At 35.3% G+C, this 12,523-nt stretch overlaps 1 protein-coding gene across 2 annotated transcripts; it reads right to left on the reverse strand.

Moving 5' to 3' along the window:
• Positions 1 to 3,868: 3,868 nt before the first annotated feature.
• LOC114316153 (Peptidoglycan-binding LysM domain-containing protein) lies at positions 3,869 to 9,730 on the reverse strand. 2 transcript variants are annotated; one of them, XM_028262811.2, is made up of 4 exons: positions 9,380 to 9,730; positions 8,889 to 9,263; positions 8,013 to 8,143; positions 3,869 to 5,143 (listed from the first exon to the last, which is right to left on the reverse strand). In XM_028262811.2, exons 2-4 carry the CDS (start codon positions 9,198 to 9,200, stop codon positions 4,342 to 4,344), a joined length of 1,245 nt encoding a protein of 414 aa, XP_028118612.1. In that variant the 5' UTR covers positions 9,201 to 9,263; positions 9,380 to 9,730; the 3' UTR covers positions 3,869 to 4,341. The 2 variants fall into 2 exon arrangements, with proteins under 2 accessions (XP_028118612.1, XP_028118613.1); XM_028262812.2 differs by having other exon boundaries at positions 8,889 to 9,168; positions 9,380 to 9,625.
• Between the last annotated feature and the right edge of the window lie 2,793 nt (positions 9,731 to 12,523).

Genomic DNA, 12,523 nt, shown 5'->3' on the forward strand with positions numbered 1-12,523 from the left:
GCCCTACGAAAGGTGCTATATGAGGAGAAACAATTGTTGTTTCTCTTCCAACCGCAGGAAATCCTTTCAACCCCCTGTGTGCAAATTCAAACACAAGATTAGTGAAACCTCGTGTGCCAGGTATGGCTTCAAACATAGGATTTTGAAACATCCTCATACCATTCCCTTGTGCTGGCCCAAATTCACCAATTTGTATGGTTTCGCTAGTGGTCAATGGTACATTTTGGTTTGCTAGTGGTCTCAAAGGAGCTTCGTACCATGACTAAGGCACAGGTGACATTCTCTCATGGTTTTGATTACTAGTCTGAGCATTAGTTTGTCCATTATTTTACATAGGCTGTTTGTCTCGAGCCAATCCATGCTAAGGGGAATTCTCATTCTCTTCAACCTGTCTTATACCAGTTGGTTGATGAGAGTTCATTCGATCCAAAAAGGATGTTGCCCATCTTTCCATTGTATACATTAGTTGTTGTCCCATAGCATCTACTAAACCTCCCCGTGGATTTATTGGTTGGGTAGAAGGGATAGTTTCAAGTCCAGTTTCATGGCCCTATCTAGTATGTTGGACATGCGTTGTATATTTCGAAGTGCTGGTCTGTTTGACCATTTGCGAATGATCTAGTGGGATAGGTGCATCCGTTACATTATCCTCTGGGTTAGGTATTTCTACCTCTCTTTCTGCACCCTCTTCCAGGCATTCATTTTCTCATCTTCCTCTACGTCGAGCCATTTTTAAGATCCCACTAGGCGTGCCAAAAAATATAAGTTGGCTTTTTTAGCTTTCGAAGGTTAATTATATAATTTAAAACGTGCCAATAAGGATCAATAAGTCCTTACAGAATTTTAATTACCAACCAATTATCAAACGACTATGTTGCAGTTCTTTCAGCCTCAATGAAGAAGACTTTTACTGGTGGCTTTTTAGGAGAAACTTATAAATGATCATAGATACAAAATAGTTCAAAAAATTGAATTTCATTAAGTAAATAAGAACTTACAATGAATTGACCTAGCCTTGAAAAAAGTTTTACAGCAGCGACTATTGGAAACTGCTCCTAGGAAATAAAGTGCAGTACAGAAATTGAAGTGCTAGAAACGTAAAGAACTGGAAATGCAAAACTGGAAAGGAAAAACGAAGTAAATAAATTGATTTCTGGATCTAAGTCTGGGGGCTGCATTCTGGGGCCTTTTCCTCTATTTATACTTCCTAAAGGTAACTGTCAAAATGGGCTTCCAACCGTCAAAATGCGCTTCCACAATCTCGGTCATGTCTTCGCATAATCAGCTTCTATTACGTCATTCCTTCAGTTAGGCTTCCCTCATGTATTTGAATTTGAACTTTTGAGTAACCATTGGGCCATGTTACCCTACACTTTCTAACTGCTTTTATGTAACGCAGACCCACTATTACTCTTATGAACTGTCACGTGTCTATTGCTGATTGGAGACTTGTATTAATTTCCCAAATCACCCTTCATGAACCACGTGTTAAATTGCGATTGGCATATACAAAATATATAGCCAACAGGCTACACCAAGAATCTACCTTAAGTCCTTATCTTTTTGAGTTAGTTATGGATGAGTTGATGAGAAATATTCAGGATAACGTGCCATAGTGTATACTTTTTGCAGATGATATCGTGTTAGTGAATGAGACTAGAGAATGAGTTAACATAAAGTTGGAGATTTGGAGAAAAACACTTGAATCTAAAGGATTCTAGATAAGCAAAACTAAGACATAGTACATGAAGTGTAAATTTAGTAATAATAACAATGAAAGTAGAGGAGAAGTGAAGATTGAGAACCAAGAACTGCCTAAGAGTGAATATTTTCATGATTTATGATCAATTATCACAACGATAAGGGGAGATTGATGCGGATGTGGCCCATGGGATTAAGGTGGGATGGCTTAAGTTGAGAAGTGCGTCTGGGGTACTATGTGATAAACGAATAACCACTAGACTAAAAGGTAAGTTCTATAGAACGGCTATTAGACCAGCAATGTTGTATGAGACGAAATGCTGGGCAACCAAAAAAACAACATGTCGATAAGATGAGTGTTGCTGAGATGAGGATGCTAAGGTGGATGTGTGGCAAAACTAAAAAAGACAGAATTAAGAATGAGTATATTTGGGAATGGGTAAGAGTAGCACCGATTGACGATAAGTTAACAGAGAATCGATTAAGATGGTTTGGTCATATTCAACGGAGACCAATAGAGGCAGTAATAAAGAGATGCGATACAATGACAGTAGATGGAACAGTTAAGGGACCGGGTAGGTCTAGATTAATGTTAGCTAGTGTTGTAAATTGAGATGTAGATCTACTTAATTTGACTAACGAAATGACCTTTGATAAAGCCGCATGGAGAATAAGTATTCATGTAATCAACCCCATTTGATGAGACTTAAAGCTTGGTTTGGTTTGGTTTGGTTTGATATTCATGGTCTTGTTTAGAAAATATTGGAAAATGAAATTTGAAAATAGTAATTTTATCCAAAACAAATACATAGAATTAGAGTTATGAATTTTAAATTTAAATAATAAATAAAGGGTAAATTACATTGACACCCCTTGAGGTTTATATTTATTACAGTTCCCCCTCACCTTTTAGAAATTACATCTCCCTCCCTAAGGTTTAAAGTTTCATTACAGATTATCCCCTGAGGTTTAAAGTTTCATTACGATTCCCCCCTCACCGTAATGATCATCATACATAAAATTAAATAAACAGGGGGGGTTAGTGTAATTTTCCAAATGTGAGGGAAGAATTATAGTAAACATAAATCTTAGGAGGTGTCAGTGTAATTTACCCATAAATAAACAACCCACAATGCAAGGCTTGGATTTATAAATGACCTGAATGATCTAATTTCAATTGTAGTTACTATAAATGCATTACAATTAATTTAATATATATGGATATATTATAAAATAATTACAATCAGTTTGTTTGTTTATAAATATTTTTTTACAACGGATGGGGAGCCTGACTGCTAACTATCATAAGTACTAATTTAACAAACAAATAATTAATTTTCGTCGATCAAAAAAAATATATATATATATATATATATTATTTTACAATTTATGAAAAACTATTTTGTTCACAAATTACAACCAATCACACTCATTCATTGCTTTTTTAGCGTGATGGTCCTATTTAAAGTGAAGGACTATAATCAATAAAATTTAAGAAAATGTCTCGTAACTCAAATTTTGTGACTCAAAAGTGACTCAAATGGCCAAAACGACGTCGTTTTGGCCATTTTTATGTTGTTCTGTACTCAAAACGACGTCGTTTTGACCATTTGAACCACTTTTGAGCTACGTAACATTGTCGTAAAATTTATTCACTTGACAAAAAATATTATTAGATAGTCTCCAACTGTCATGCGATATTATCAATGTAATATTCTCTGCAAATGAGGAACAACCAAAAATACTAGATGAGCTATCTCCCACCATTAAACTACCTAACCAAAGAGTGTTATCATTGTCCCATCATGTGGAATATTAATGAATAATTACTTAATTTATGTGATCTTGCCATGATGTGGCATGTTTTGATTAGCAACACAACACAACACAAGCGCAAACAACACAAAATGGAACACCCACACAACTCATCAAATGTAGGGTTTCCCAACTAATTCCTCTAGCATGATCTACGTGCATATATAGCTAGCATTTAGCCAAAGCAAAAACAACAAATTAGTTACAAGATGTTTATAGATCTCCAATTTTATTGTGATGAAAAGAAAAGAAAAGAAAAAAATGTTAATTTGAGATATTGGTGGATTCTAAATTAAATGGGCTGTCCGTTGTCTAGTAAATATACATATTAGAGACTGAAACAAAAGCAAAAGAATATAAAAGATAAATACATATATATAACAGTATTGTTTTTTTCCTCCATTTCAATAGAAATAAGAGTCCCAATAAAATCTAATATACATTCTCTCCTGTAAAGGTTTGCAAATGCATACACACCTTTTTTGTAGCAAAAATCTATAATTGTAAACTTGTATGGCAGAATAAATCCCGGAGCACTCGCTCTTGTCAACGCTGTAGTTCTAATTTCTACTGCAGCTATCATCAACCCTTTCATTTCTAGCTTGCAAATCAACTCCCAAAAACAACGATAATATCAAGTTCTTTTAGTCAGCCAACGATAAATGATACCATATTCAATATCGATCAAAACGGGTTTTATTACTTCCCACTTTACCTGTCCCTCTATCTATCTAATCACCTCTTAATAATATGATCGGCCCAACAAAATATGAAAACCAAAATCAATTAAACTAAAAATTGAATCTACACAAAAGGGAATTTTTACTAATCGAGTGCAGCTTTGTTTTTGCGACCTGTTGTTGGCTTTGGCAAGCCAGTGACCGCTGCAGTAGACAGGGCCTGTAGATCCGGCTTCAAATTCCATTTTGATGTGGGCCAGACCAACAAAGAAGATGTGCTATTTTCCTGCTCGTGCAAACTTGATGTACTAGACGATTTCCTTACAGAATTAAAACCATCCGCAACGAGAGAATCTGCCAAAGCTATGGGAATACGGTTCAAGAAACCCGGTTCTGCCTCAACTCCTGCAGCAGTTCGATTAGCTGCCTTGGGTCGGAGAGCCAAGCCCTTTCCTGTTATCGCTGAAAATCCGCCACTGCTGCTGTTATCATCCTTCAACAGCTTTTCTGGTGTTTGATTGTGAATACTAAAGTCAGCTTCAGATTTCTGACGCCTTCTAAATAACTTCTCATTCCATTTATCAGAGTCAACTTCCCGGGCTTCTGTAATTGTGAAGCCATCAGCTAGTTCGTCGTTCTCTGAGAAGAAACCGTTTGCAACACTCTTACATTTTCTATGATGTCTCAAAGGCGGGTTAGAAAGAGGAGAAGGTTTATTAAATGGTCCGTCCTCTAAATAATGAGAACTCCCTTTTCGATAAACAACCATTTCAAAGCCTTCAGATGCGCGTCTTTGATCAGCTGGTTTTAGACCGTAATATCCTTGCAAATTGCTCATGGCCGGGGAAACCCTTCGCTGAGGAGAAGATTTAAGTTTCAGCGACTCAAATGAATCAAACAAATCAGACTGCCTACGGCGAGGTGGGGTCTCCTCAAAGCTGCTGGGTCTGCAAAAACATTAATCATAATTCATAATAAGGACTCTCAATCAGATACCATCTCATAAAAAGCATAACATCACTTGAGAGAAAATAAACTCAAAAGAACCTCCCTACTACTTCCAGGTTAAAATCAGATTATTTTCCTACACCGCAGTCACAAGTGTGTTTTGGGGTGTAGTAAAAGTAGTAAAGAAGGGTTCCAAATAAAATTCAGCTTTATATGAATTGATCACTTGAATACAACACACATCAAAAACGAACTAAAAGGTTGTCTGTCAGACAACATTTGGCAGGAAACAAGGACATGCTCATTTAGCTATATCAAAAATACCATTAAAAATCCAGTTACAAAAAATGTTTACATTTCCAAGAAAACCCACAGAAAGAAGGGTTGTATTTAATCAGCAAACAACAATGCATTGTTCAGCATCATGTAATATACCCATGTAACCGGTTTTAAATTAGAATCAATTTCAGTCAACTCAGTTCCTTGAGTTTGGGGTACAAACCCAAACTGGTACTATATAATAGCAATTTGTAATCCTAATATAGAAGTAATTTAATTCCTTCAAAATGAGCAGAGTCTAATAAACAAGAAGAAGGATCTTGTTCTGGGACTCAATTCAACAGATCTTGCAAATTTGCAATCATCCTTCCCCAATCACCTCACCATTATGACACAAACACAGCTAACAATGTTTTAGACTTTCAACAATCAAGGAACCACTCCAACACCACTGCCCCACCACCAACCCAGCCACGGTGACCCTTCCATTATTACATCCACTGTTATTACCCACCCTGAGACCGCAACCGCTACTCCAACTAACCCATCATCACAACTGCCACTCCAACACCAGAAACACTGATGCCATTCTTTCATAGTACTCCCAAGCTACCATAATCACATTCTTTAAGCACAATTGCGCTCACAAACCACTGTATGTTCGAGTTTCTAACCTAATCACACTTCATAAATTTAGAATTTTGGCCCTAAACACAGCCTTTTTCTAAAAAACACTAATTACAAAATATATGCTCTTTTCCCCCTAATATAGTCAGAAACACAACTCATTTATCAACCAAATCCGACTCATCGTTCTCTCTCTCATAGAAACCCTAAAACATCTCTTCCCAATACAGAGATGATGAAGGCGCTGTGGCAGTTGTTGCAAAATGAATCAAGGTGGTCACGACAGCAACTATGGTAGCTTTCACAAATAAGTTTATCTTCTGTTTTTTCTCTACTCCTCTCTAACCCAGATCTGTATGTATATACATGTATATCTACATATTTTATGCATTTGCTAGGGTTTAAAGTAGAGGGGGAAAGAATAACCAACTATTTGAAACTGTCCGAAACGAATGAGAGAGAGGGTCTGCTTCGAACAAAACGTTGGTCAACGATGGTTAGTGAAATCTCCAACCTAAAAGAGACGGTTCAAGTCACGGTTCCACCTATAAACCTGAACCGTCCGACCCGTGAACAGCCCTAATTTAAATGATGCAGCTTTTTCAATAAGCAGATAGCTATCCTATCATTTCTTTGCAAACCCAATCTGTGACATTTTTGGCCCTCCTTTCTTATTGTAGTCCCTTCAACTTGGACAGACTACCCCTTTCTCCTTTTCAAATAATATTGATAGTAGTAGTACAAAAAATTACATCTCTGACACCTTGTCCTGTCTCACCCTGTCCCAGATGAAGCGGTTGAGAAAAATATTAATATGTGATATTAATATGTGACAACTCTTATTTAACAATAAAAAATAATTTTTGACTAACCTTTCAAAAGAAAAGCTAATTTGCTAAGCATTAGATAATTAGATAAATAGGCAAAGGCTGAAAATATCTTAAGTATTGTACTTTCCTTTTCTGCCTCATCAAACAGACAACTTGAGCTATTGTTCTGTCATGTGCTTAATTAAGACTGGTTCAGTTCTTTTTTAATGGGAATTACATTTTATAATCACATTTTCACTGGTCAAATTATTATTCTTATCATCTCACTTTCTGAAAAACAGTGTTGATGACCAAGTGTCTGTTATGAACATGAAACTGTTAAAGGGAAGATAGTTTCAAGCCATCCAGGCTTCTCCTTAATATCTTGGTCACAGGATGAAAACTTCTGTTCGAGATTGTGCATCCAAAGGCTAGAAAAACTAAAAAAGCATGTCTCAAGGACCAACTTCCAGTGTTAATTTTTACTTTTCAAAGATAATTAGACAGGTGAATAGCAAAGTAAATTGGGACCTATAAGCTAAGTGGTGGGTGTTTCTACTGCAATCTAACTGCTACTACATTTAATCATCATTCGTGAATTCTTGATTGATTATCCAGGTAATCATGCTCCATTTTGATACGCTATGAATTGAAATTAGGCTCAACCTTTGCGTTGATTAAACTATCAGTTTCTCTTGCAGTTTTGTTACTGCTAGTTACTACTGCTGGTTATGCTTTGGTCTTAGGTACACGCCTAAGCTTGACGTTTGGTTGGGGTTTGCCTTGCAAATTTTGTACATTTTTTGATTGAATTACGTCTATCAACCAAAAACAAAAAGTAGATAATTGGAACACTGATAAGAAAAAAAATAATAATGGTGAAATTAAACCTCAAAACAACTACCAACAATTTATTATGATATATTTCAGCTAACAACAGACAAGAAAAACAGATAAAGGGTGTAGTGAGATAGCATAGCAACACTAGTAAGCTAGACACACATGGTCAAAAATTCAACCTGTAAGACATAGCACATTTATAAACTATTAAAAACATAAACCACACATCAGAACAACAAACACAAATGAAACTCATAAATAAATGGGGCTAAAAAGAACAATAATAATAAACGTAAAATGGACATATAAATACCCTTGACTATCTAAACCATTAGACAGAATGGGAGATGGGGGGTGCCTCCCTGGTAGTGGAATGTTAAGCGTCTTGAGAGCAAACATTTGGAGATCCGTCACAAGGCCATTTAACCTTTTAATGTCGGCCACCTAACATACACCATTGCATGTTAAAGAAAACTGGTCAGCCATCCTACTGTCTGAGCAATTCAAAAAAAGGAAGTGAAAACAAAGAATGCATGGTAATCAACCTTAATAAAAACCCAACATGTAAACATCCATACCCACAAATGGACAGTATAGAAAGGTAAAACCACACCATCAAACAAAACAACTTTTGGCAATATATGTGAAAAAACTAATTGCTTCATCCAACTAAAAATTTTCACAGTCAAACTAATACAACTACAAGAAGTTTTTAACAGAATATTTGTCCTATTCATGTATCTGACATAAATTTCATCCACCTCCCCATAAGGAAAAATTTAGCAGACCAATCACAATCGCAACCAAGATGTGCTTCTCTCAATTATGTTAAAAAGTCGTATTAATCAGACTCATTTTCCACTTTCACTTTTCGTTTTTCTATTTCTTTTTGTTATTTTCCTTCTTGTGTGTGATGCAATGATACCAAACACATTAAAGCTTAAACGATTTCCTGAAATTTCTTAGCAACCAAACAGAACAAAAGGAAATCCCATTCTAACCCATGTCAGAATACTATAGCATTCGGTGTCTACACGAAAACGCATTGATTAAATGACCATTCTCATACAGAAAATCAATAATAATAATGAAAAAAATAAACAAAACCGCATTAAAAAAGCCAGAAAACAAAAAAGATAATGAAATTAATGGAATTAAAATTTTAGACTACCAATTTTGTTTTAATTACCTCAACACCATACTTGATTGCGACGCCAGCGAGTGTATCCATCTTGGAAACGCGATGTTCAATGTAACTAAGACCACCAACAGGCGAACAAGAAGAGGGAGGCATTGGAGGAGTACTAGGACGAGCCAACAATGAAGATGATGACGATGATGATGAAATCATTCGATCAGGGCTCACTCGATCTACCTCCTGATGATGATGATGATGATTAAGATAGTAAAAATTACCATTGTCGTGCTTTTCTCTCTCCATCAGAAACTCGATGCGATCTTCGAAAACCCTAAACAAACCCCGACAAATCACTTGCTGCATCTATAATAATACATCATTGGAGCTACACATATATATACATATTGAAATGTATATCCACTAGATCTGAAACGAAATTGAGAGAAAAATTATAACGGATCCAAATTTTTGCCGATTGAATTGAACATGAACAAGATTGAAGGAAAAAGAAAAAAAATTGATCAGATTGGGTATGTACAAACCCTAGATCTGGTGGTGTTTTGCGTTGAGTGGTGTCGTTGAATTCGTGCTCTCTCTCTTCTTCTTCTTTCTCTCTCTCTTCTGGTTTGTGTGAGTATCGACGTTTCGTCCTGTTCTTCCGGAAAGAGGAGTGAGAAGGTACAAAGGTGGTGTTTGTGTGTTGTGGAAAAAAAAATGCGTTTGATCTAAAAAAAGAGCCTTCAATTAAAAGGAAAATTAGTGGTAAATTGGACTAGTTTTATATTGACAAAAAAGAAAAAAGAAAAAAGAAAAAAGAAAAAAATACAAGATTAGGCTAGTTTTAATGGTGTGCGAGGGTGAAGTCAAAATTTGACAATAATTTGTTGAAACTTTAACTGTTTTTTTGGTATGTTGTTTTTAAGTCAAATTATGATAATATCAAATTTTGAAAATAATATTTTTCTTTTTTTTTGTGTTTTCTTGTTGTGTCTTACTTTTTAGTGTAAAAGATGTTTATTGTGGGAGTAATATTGTCAAGTTATGTCATTTTGATTATATTTTGTATGAAAAATTATGTGTAATGAAAAATGTATAATCCTTTTAAACATCTTAATAGATGACCTAAAAACACACATTAATAAAACTCGTAAAGAAATTCTATTTCGTTTCTTTTCCTAAGAAATTCTAGCCGCTCTTTCTTTTCTATCACTGTATTAGCCACTACCACTCCTCTTGCCTCCATCATTGGCTTACAACTAAGGAAGCTTTCAGATCTTGACTCGGATCTAATTCATAATCGAGATTCGATATTGTTAAACGTATTATTATACGCTAAGCAATTACCTCAGATCTAAAATATTTTATTTTGTAATGTAGATGCGGGAATTAAGGTATCAAAGCTATCAGTTGTGACGATGAACAAATTATCAAGGTGATTGGTATTGTTTATTTGGTGGTGATCGTTTTGTTTTTGTTTTTGTTTTTGTTTTTGTTTTGTATTGCAATAATCTCTCTTTATGTAGAGGCTTCATCTTCCTTGCGTTGAGGTTTATTTTTTCTCCCTATGTGGAGACTCATATCTTTTCTGCGTGGAGGTTCTTTTTATCCATCTAGGATCCATTTTATTAGATGATTTATTTTATAATATATTAAACCTGGGAGAGCAGCTTGCCTCTAGACCTTAATCGGACTGGACAATGTTGTTCGGCTCGTGAGAGCCCACTACAGGTCTCGTTTTGATAATCCGAACTGTTCAATGTGTAGAACTCGTCGAGTACTATATACCTATAAAAAATCACATTGATCGAATATCGATTGCTATCTCATCTTATTAGTTTTTTTTCCACCGTTAATTTGTTCACTGTCCTTTTTTTATACAAAACTGATTTGATCACATAGCTATCGATATCTGATCAATATGATTTTTTATAAGCACATAACAGTCGACGAGTTATACACATTGAACGGTTCAGATTATCAAAACGGAACCCGTAATGAGCCTCTACGGGCCGAATAGCACCGTCCAGTCCGATTAAGGACAAGAGGCAAGCTACTCCCTAAACCTTGTGCTTTCTCATAAAAAAAAAACAAATAAATAAAAAATTAAGACTCGTACTAAAATTTAAATTTGATATTGTAATTTTGACACAAATAAACATGCAATATATTCTATTATATAAATGAAGGATGTCACATTTAAAAAAAAAAAGAAGAAGGAACACTCTCTACGTATAATCACTATCACATTTAATATTTGCTAAATGATTTTTCTTATTAATCAAACCGACTAACATTGTTAAATAATTCTTTTTATTTATCAAAAACTATCTAAAAATTTAAATATAAAATTATAAATTTATAACATTTGTACCTATTTTTGAGTTACATGAGTTAGGTATATTTTACATTTGTTAGAAAACTGGTATGTTACCAAAAAAAAATTGTGACTTGTCCACTTCAAGAACTTTTATGGTAAATAGAGGTCCACCTAGAAGAAAAATCTCAATCCAACCCACCACACTATTCTATTTCATGCAGTGTACCTAAAACATTAAATAAATTACATAGAAAATTCAAATATAATAACTTAATTGAGTTTTGAATAGAGATAGTAATTTTTCTCAATATCACTTCAACAAGAAAATAGGGTGGGAACGGGGAAATTTTATTTCTATGCACTTGATTAACTCAATGCACATTTTTAAAAAAAAAAATTTTATTACATTTCTATCATTCAATCAAATTACGAACACACCCCTTCCTTTCTCCCACCCACCCACCCACCCAACTCAACCCTAACCTTTGTCATTTCTGACCACCGACAGTCACCTCTCTCCCTTCTGATCATCACCACCTTTATAGCCTTCCTCTTCTCTTGCCCGACATCCATTACATAGACCATTTTGGAGTTGTGCTGCTCAGATGCTGGTGCCGTTACTTTTAGAGAGAGAGAGGAGAGAAAGAATTGGGAGTTTGGACAAAGAGAAACAGAGTGGTGAGTTGGGTTCGCTCTTTCTCTATCTCTCTGGCCATCACGATTCATTCTAGCCAAGGGTTTTCAGATCTTCGTCGGCGGTGAAAAAGAGCGGCACGAGTTGCAGTGAGGAGAGGCTACTTGGGGTGAGGTGGTCGACAGAGGAGTGGCGGCGAGGGTGTAAAGTTTGAGATCAACTGGGTTCTTTACAGATCCGATCTGAGGGTGGTGATGGAGAAGAGGAAACAGTGTGCGGGAGTGGGAGAAGGTTGGAGAGTGGCGACGATCGTGGCAGGTTGAGAATGGAATGACGCCGGTGAAAGGCGATGGTTGCCAACAATGGTTAGGGTTATGATTTGTTGGAGAAGATGAGGGTAGTTTAGTATTATCTAAAAATTATTGATGTGTATTGAGACAAAATTAAAAGTTTTAATTTGTGTATGGTGTAAATTGAGTAAATGGTGCACACTAAGATAAGTAAGGATGTTTAAATAGAATTATCCGTGGGGACGCATTTTCCTATTCTCGCCCTCATCTCCATTATACTAATCAAATATAGTTTTATATAATATATATAATTTAATTTTTTTAAATATAATAAGACTAAAACACTTAAATATTATACTTAAAACACTCATTTTCATTTCTTTATTTTTCATTTTACATTTTTGAAGTCTCATTATTTATAAACTATGAAAAATGCTAATAAAAG

Source organism: Camellia sinensis, chromosome 11, assembly GCF_055761805.1.
Source record: "Camellia sinensis isolate YWXY chromosome 11, ASM5576180v1, whole genome shotgun sequence".
Taxonomy (NCBI): Eukaryota; Viridiplantae; Streptophyta; class Magnoliopsida; order Ericales; family Theaceae; genus Camellia; species Camellia sinensis.